Source organism: Vicia villosa, linkage group LG1 (genome assembly GCF_029867415.1).
Source record: "Vicia villosa cultivar HV-30 ecotype Madison, WI linkage group LG1, Vvil1.0, whole genome shotgun sequence".
Lineage (NCBI taxonomy): Eukaryota > Viridiplantae > Streptophyta > Magnoliopsida > Fabales > Fabaceae > Vicia > Vicia villosa.
In genome coordinates this window covers 61479310-61487256 of record NC_081180.1, presented here as the reverse complement: position 1 = coordinate 61487256, position 7947 = coordinate 61479310, and the positions used below count along the sequence as shown (strand labels likewise).

General features: G+C 27.0%; 1 protein-coding gene across 1 annotated transcript; it reads right to left on the bottom strand.

Annotated features, from left to right (window-relative positions):
* Nucleotides 1-322: 322 nt before the first annotated feature.
* Nucleotides 323-3601, bottom strand: LOC131639343 (floral homeotic protein APETALA 2-like). The gene is made up of 10 exons (XM_058909851.1): nt 2587-3601; nt 2441-2466; nt 2247-2277; nt 2055-2142; nt 1823-1968; nt 1696-1740; nt 1524-1612; nt 1282-1433; nt 971-1183; nt 323-871 (listed from the first exon to the last, which is right to left on the bottom strand). Exons 1-10 carry the CDS (start codon nt 3165-3167, stop codon nt 662-664), a joined length of 1581 nt encoding a protein of 526 aa, XP_058765834.1. The 5' UTR covers nt 3168-3601; the 3' UTR covers nt 323-661.
* Nucleotides 3602-7947: the final 4346 nt, after the last annotated feature.

Sequence of the window (7947 nt, the reverse complement as noted above, 5' to 3'; positions counted from 1 at the left end):
ATTTTGTATCTCTCTTTTTTCTCTCCCTCCACCTCTTTAAAAAGTAGTATAGGTAATTAATTAAAACCATTTCATCATTTTATTATTATATTTGTGATGATTAAACTTTAGGTAGATTTGTGTGTCAAGTTTTTTTGTCCAACCTAAAAATGAACAAGAGTTGTAAGGAAAAGCTATATAGCATCTTTTCTTTTAGTAGACAAAGTTTTGAAGACCAATCCCAATCTAAAGAAAATAAGGAACAAATTGACAACCATGTAGTGTGTGTGATAGCAATAAATTCCTATATTAAGAAAAATGAAATAGTGGAGTCATAAATAAATACCAATAACACAGAAAAGCTAGAAATATGAGTTATATAACAACACAGAAAATTATAGTCAGAAACCAGAATATCTAGTTATAGATTTCGTCTGTTTTCTTAGTTTGGCTCTTCCAAACTAAGACTTCCCAATTAGGATTTTTTTTTTCACTAAGATAGTTAACATAATAATACTACAGGGACACGGACACAGACACATCGACATTTGTAATAATTTGAATATCAAATTTGAATGTAATTACGTATGTCGGTATCATGTCAGACACTGATACATATCGTGTTTTTGTCGAAAATATGATTATTTGAATGTAAATTGAGTATACTAGGGTGAAGGGAGAATCAAGAGGGTCTCATGAGAGTGTGGTAGCCATTTTTGTGCAGCCAAGTTTGAGAAGAGGGTGCTCTGATTTGAGGTGGGAATCCTGATGATGCTGCAGCAGCAGATGATAAATAATGTGATCCTGATTGCCATTGCGGTTGCGGTTGCTGATTGCTTGTTGATAATGTAAGATCACTTCCGACTCGGCCTCCGTAGCTGCTGCTGGGAAACTACATTAAGCAAAAATTTAGAGACCTAAAATAAGCACTTATTTTAACAAGAAATTAATATTGAAAATGAACTTAAAGAGGGAAAGGTAGAATACTTACATGAAAATTTGGTTGGTGATGAGTGTGTGCAAAACTGTGAAGCATTTGTGATTGATCTCGAAAGGGACCATATCGATGAATATCGTTCGACGATGAAGAATGAAGATGAGTTTGACTTAGCATTCTCAGTGCTTCATTCTCTCCATGCAAATCTCTTCCATATGCTTCCATGTTGCTTGGTCTATTATATGGTTTTGGTAATATATTCACAAGCTGAATCAAATGTCAACAAGAAAAAGAAGAAAATAAAGTTAAATATTATAAAATCCAACAATAAACAAGTAATAAATAGATCAATTATTTTATTAAACCTTAGGCTTGTTTATGTTTCCCCCATTCTGCCAGTTAGATTGATCATGATTTGTGTGATTCCCAAATGCTTGAGTATTGTTCATGTGCTTTGAACTTGAATTTCCCAAACTTAAATCCAAATTGTGATCACCACCACTACTTGCTGGTTCTCCTACATACATATAGTTATACACCTTAATGTCAATATTAAAATTAATAAAAACTTCTAAATTTTGAGTCCTAGATACAAAAAAAATAATACCAGGATTAAGCTCACTATCATATATGCTTGGTTCAAAATTAGTTACAGCCTCTTTTCCATTGCATTTTATCGCTGCTTTGTCATACGCCCTATAGTAACATTATATTAAAACCCTAAAATTCATCCATTTTATAAAAAATTTGACAACATAAACAATAAACAAATGTAGTACCTTGCAGCTTCAACTTCTGTGTCAAACAAGCCCAGATAAACATACCTAGTGAATTATGGTAAAGATAAATTAATTATATATGATAAGAAAAACAAATAAAAAATATAAGAATAAAAATAAAACATACTTTTTTCCTAAAAATTGACCCATTCTAGCCTCCCATCTTCCACATTTGTGCAATGTAACACCTCTATACTTAGAACTCCCTCTTGGAAAACCAGTGCTTTGTCGACGAAGAACATGTACAAATTCTTCCTTTGTCAAATTACTCATCTATTAACATTCAACATTCATCATAAATCAATTCAATTTCAACAAAAAATTATAATATAAGATCAATATTTGATCATCATAACCACCTGCTTCAAGTCTTCTTCATAATCTTCTATGTTGAAGTTTATGTCTGCCTCAACTCCTCTAAACTTGATAGCTGCTCTATCATATGCACTAAAATGGAAATTACATATTTGATGATTAAACTTCAAAAAAAAATTTAAAAAAAAAAAGAGTTAAATTAAATATCTATATAAATAATTGAACATTTAACTAACCGAGCAGCTGCATGTGCTGTGTCAAATCCACCTATACAAATTTATCCAAACAAAACAATCTATTCAGTCACCAAAAATATTTCTATCTTGTCTCTACTGAATCATATCATATCTATTGTATAATATCCAACAACAAAACAAGAAAAAATGTCTTAACCAAAATAATAATCATTCTAGAAAAAGAATTCACATACCCAGATACACTTGTTTTCCACAATCCCTGCAATTATTGAAAGACAAAAAATAAAAATAAAAATAAAAAATCAAATTTTTTTATGAAGGTTTACATTTTTATGGAATTATGAAAAAATGAAACAAGAAATATAATCAAAATTACTACCATATATGAGATTCCCATCGACCTGTTCTTCTGTAAAAAGTAACTCCTCTATACTGTGAACTCCTTGACCTTGGTCCTCTACGACTCTTTTTCATAGGTTGTGCAGAAGATGAAACTTCCATTGATTTTCCACTTCCAAGTGTTTCCGATTGACAAAATTTCACACCTACCCAATGAGCACGAGGAAAACTAGAAGCACAAGAAGATGTTCCATTTCCACCACTAGATGCTACAACCATGTTTTCACCTTCTTGATCCATAGGAAAGAAGTTTCTCGTCACAGGAAAATTTCCACTTTCTAAAGATTCTTCTTCTTCTTGCTCTTGCTCTTGTTCTTTTTCTTGTGTAACAGAAAAACCAAATATCTTGCTGTTTTTCTTCTTTACCATGATGCTTTTGTTGTTGTTGTTATCTTCTTCTGAATCTTCTTCGATTACGATAGCGGAAGAGCTAGAATTCGAAACAGATCCACCAACACCAACCCTTTTTCTGTCATCTCCATCTAATGATGTATTTTGCAAATAACATCCTTGTGACTCTTCGTCTTTTCGCTTAAACGGTGAACCGTTAAGATCCCACATTCTTTGGCAGAATTGAAACTAAAAATATTTTATTTTGTCAAGTTTCATGCTAAAACTTTGTTGGTTTAGTTTGTTATTTTGAGGAAAATAAATACAAAAAAAATTGGTTGGTTTGAAAGAGTAGTTGTCAAGTGAAAGAGGTTGAGTGTGATGATGGGAATTAAGAGAAGAAAAAATCAAACCTAGGACCAGTGAAGAGAAAAAAAAGAGGTAGGTGTTGCAAAAATGTAGTAAAAGATGTAATAAAGATCTTTGTTTTGTTCAGCTGCCCAATACAGCATAGACGAGGCCAGTTTGAGCAATGTTAGCCGAAAGCATCTCAACTTCACCTTAACACCATTCACTTTCTCTCTCTTTTCTCTCTCTAACCACTTGTGAAAATTCAATCTCAATGACTCATCATATCATAATTTTCATTCTCATCAAATGTCCTTTTTATTTAATATTTCATTCATTCACTCAATTCACTTGTTTGTTTTTTACTGCATTCTTATAATGTTTTTGTTTCTATTTATTAGTAAGAGAGTCAGAGAGATAAATATATGAGTTGGGAAAAATATTTGGAAACAAACAACCATCTCTTTCTTAGACAACTTTCCCACGTTAACAAAATCGAAAAGCATCTTGCTTGTAGATATGTGTTTGTTTTTGTGTTTGTGTTTCTCTCTCTATTAATTACCCGGTAATAGAAATAGACAGTGCAACGAATTCTAAAAGATATATAATAATCACATAAAAATTTAGAAGCTTTTTTTTTTTAATAATCGTCAATCATTCTATGATTACACACAAAGCCACTCTTTTTATTTACGTCTCTAAGCGTTTTTATCTTTTTAGGATTGTGACTACGTTTTACCATGTGGGGTGAGGGTCTAAAGAGGAAAGTAATTAAGGGTGGTTGAGGAGGGTATTTTGGGGAATGTGGAAACATGAGAAAAGAGGGACCCATTGAGTTTTGGGTAATTTTGGGATGAGAAAAGGAAATGAGAATAATGGTAGTAAAAGGAAAAACTTTCCAGAAAAGTCCAATCCAAGAGTACGGGAAGAGGGCCACCTTTGCCTCTTTAGTTCTCCAAGTAACCAATACCCTTCCTAAGCTGTACCTCGTATTTATATATCAACTTTTTTTTTACCATCCCACTCTTGTATACCCTACGTGTTCTTCACACACAAGTTCTGTTTCTTTTTTAAAAAGAAAAAAAAGAAGATTAATTGAATACTTAGAAGACTTGTAATCAAAAATAGGGGTGCAAACTCAATAAGGAGAATTTGTAAAAAAAATTGGGCTTTTAATGGGCTGATAACAATATTTGACAATCACAGAATATTGATCGCAGAACAATTAGATAAGTTTTTACTAAACTTTTCTTTGTGTATGTTTCAGGAGTAACTCTTCTTTATGGTAATTGTAACTCAAGTAGAAGAAGTGGAAAAAACAGAAATCATATTCCTTTTGTTGGCTCTTTTATCTTTAGAAGTGCATATATTGTTTGGTAAATTTAATATCAATTAGATTTTTTATAACTGTAACTCAAGTAAAAACACATAAAGTTTTTCGTTTTTGTGGTATTTTGGCTCTTTTATTTTTAGAAGTACCTATATTGTTTGGTAAATTTAATATTAATTAAAGTTTTTAATATAATTTATGTTACTTTATGAATGAAGAGTACACTCAAATCCTAAACTTTAATATTGATTAAAAAATTAATTTAAATATAATTTATGTTATTTAATGACAAAATAGTATAAATAAATCCTCAACTTTAGATTTTTAATACTATTAATTAATTCTTAAAATATAAAAATTTTAATAAACTAATTATATTTTAAAATTAAGTGATGTATTTAAAATAAGCTTTATTTTAAAATAATAGTTTTATTAGTAAAAAATATTAAAAGTAATAATTTATTTATTATAAAGTTAAGTAACTTTTTATTTTTAACATGAATCACATAACTCTTATTGTCTATATGTTATTAGGTATTAAATAGAATAAGTTAAATAGATATAAACGATTCAAATTTTTCTATTTGAAGTTTTTAATTAAATTTCAAAAATTAAATAAACAATTTATTAATATTAATTAGAGTTTTTATAACTGTAACTCAAGTAAAAGCGCAGAAAATGTTTTCCTTTTTGTAATCTTTTGGCTCTTTTATGCTTAGAAGTATATATATTGTTTGGTAAATTTAATATTAATTAGAGTTTTTAATATAATTTATGCTATTTTATGACTGAAGAGTACACTAAAATCCTATACTTTATGAATATTGATTAAAAAATTAATTTAAATATAATTTATGTTATTTAATGATATAATAGTATAAATAAATCCTCAACTTTAGATTTTTAATACTATTAATTTATTTTTAAAATATAAAAAAAATTTAATAAACTAATTATATTTTAAAATATCAATAAATAACATTAATATAATAAATTTATTGATACTTACTTTTTTAAATTATGTAAAAAAAAACTAAGTGATGCATTTAAAATAATATTTGTAAAAAATACTAAAAGTAATTTTAACATGCATCACATAACTCTTATTGTCTATATGTTATTAAGTATTAAATAAAATAATCCAAATAGATATAAACAATTCAAATTTTCCTATTTGAAGTTTTTAATTAAATTTCAAAAATTAGTGCTACGTTACAATTATGTTAACAAATAATGCTCTTTAGGTTAGTTTCTACCCTATATATTAGTCGTACAAATAACTAAATCAATGATTGTAAAAATATACCATTAATTGCAATAACATCTATATTTTGTATAACTAATGTAAATAAATTAAAATATACCGTCATATGTGACTTATAAATTAATAAAAAAAATTAGGATGTTATGGGTGAAAATATTTTACTGATACGGTGAAAAAACAAAAACAGAAAAATATTCATGTTGAATCAATTACTTCAACAATATATCCTTTTATTTAAAAATTTAAATATAGAATAAAAATTTTTTTTAAATAACTTTAAATAATTCAATAAATCTTAATCAAATATATTAATTTCCAATTTTAATATAGCCTATAATTTTATTTTAATTTTATATGAGATTATGACTTGGTTTAAATTAAGAATAAAGATATTTTCACAATGAAAGGACAATGAAATATTAAATATGAGAATCGCATAACAAATAATTATATATTTATGAACGGGAACAAGATAGTTTATTACTATACATAAAATAGTGTATAGTGTTTTCAATCTATAAGTTGATAGTAAAATCGCATATTTTTTTGGTACAAAATAAGCATATAATTTAAATGAATGAAACGAACTTCAATATAAATACTAATTGAATGGAACATAAGTAATGTATGAATAAATAGTATGAAGATTGTATGATATTTTTTATTAATCATACAATTTTTTTGTCATTTATAAAATTTAAATGTTAACGGGAACAACCTCATCAATGATTAATACATATATATCTATATAATATAAAATAATTGAAATATTAAAATTTAAGCTAAATACAAAAAAATATAGGCTAATCATTGAATTTTATGTATACAACTATAATAATTATTGAAGAAATATCTGTGTCAAAAAATAAGAGTGATCCAAATACGAGAATCTTACTTTCTTTCTTTTTGTAAATGGGAACAAATTTTTTATTGATTAAAATATTATCTCTTTTAAAAATAATAAACTATTTTGATTATGAATAATTAATATATTATTTAATTTTTCTTTATTTCATCACAATGCCTTATTTTTTCAAATTTGTAAATAATTCACGAAAACTTAACATATTATACCAATACCCATGCGAACACACGGGTATTGATACATATAATAGTGATATTAAGCTATTGGTTTAAATATTAATTAATAACTAGAACAAGTTTACTATTGATTTAAACATTTTTATAAACAATTCCAAAACAAAAAATATCACTTGTGCGAACACACGAGTACTAATATGGTACGCGCATATGATAATGATATTAACATATTTAATTAAATATTGAATAATAACGCGAATAAGTTTACTATTGATTTAAAAAAAATTATAAATAATTCCAAAACAAGAATATTTATATATAGGAATAATTATACGGTTGATTCATGTAACGTCCATATTTCTCTAAGCATGAGAATAAGTAATAAGATCTAACGGTTACTAAGTGGCAAGATGGCATTAAGTATATGGACATATTAGGAGTTGTTAAGGGAGAATTAGTAGGAATGAATATTAACGGGAACAGGGAGTTACTGATCAAAATAATAAATATTAACGGGAACATGAAGTTACTGATCAAAATATTGAATATTAACAAGAACAAATTTGAAATATTAACGGAAATACAAAGTTACTGATCAAAATAATGAATATTAGCGGGAACATGAACTTACTGATCAAAATATTGAATATTAACGGGAACATGAAGTTACTGAATAAAATATTGAATATTAACGATAATATGAATTAGTGATCAAAATATTGAATATTAACGGGAACATGAAGTTACTTATCGAAATATTGATTATTAACGGGAGAATGATGTTTATTGATCAAAATATTCAACATTAACGGGAACATGAAGTTACTGATCAAAATATTATATATTAACCAGAACATGAAGATATTGATCAAACTATTGAATATTAACTGGAACATGGAGTTATTAATTAAAATATTCAATATTAACGGGAACCATTGTTAGTAAGTTAAAAGTAAATGTGAATAAGTTTATTGCATTGGACAATCGACATTGTGTTGTCTGTTCTTTATGCAGGTCACATTTTGTTC

What these genes read in the sequence shown, in the direction of transcription:
- LOC131639343 (XM_058909851.1), bottom strand. Translation starts at nt 3,167, where the DNA reads ATGTGGGATCTTAACGGTTCACCGTTTAAGCGAAAAGACGAAGAGTCA. An exon ending in CGATGGGAATCTCATATATG is followed by an intron (nt 2,467 to 2,586) that starts GTAGTAATTTTG and finishes CAATAATTGCAG; the next exon opens with GGATTGTGGAAAACAAGTGT. An exon ending in ATGAAGAAGACTTGAAGCAG is followed by an intron (nt 1,969 to 2,054) that starts GTGGTTATGATG and finishes GAATGTTAATAG; the next exon opens with ATGAGTAATTTGACAAAGGA.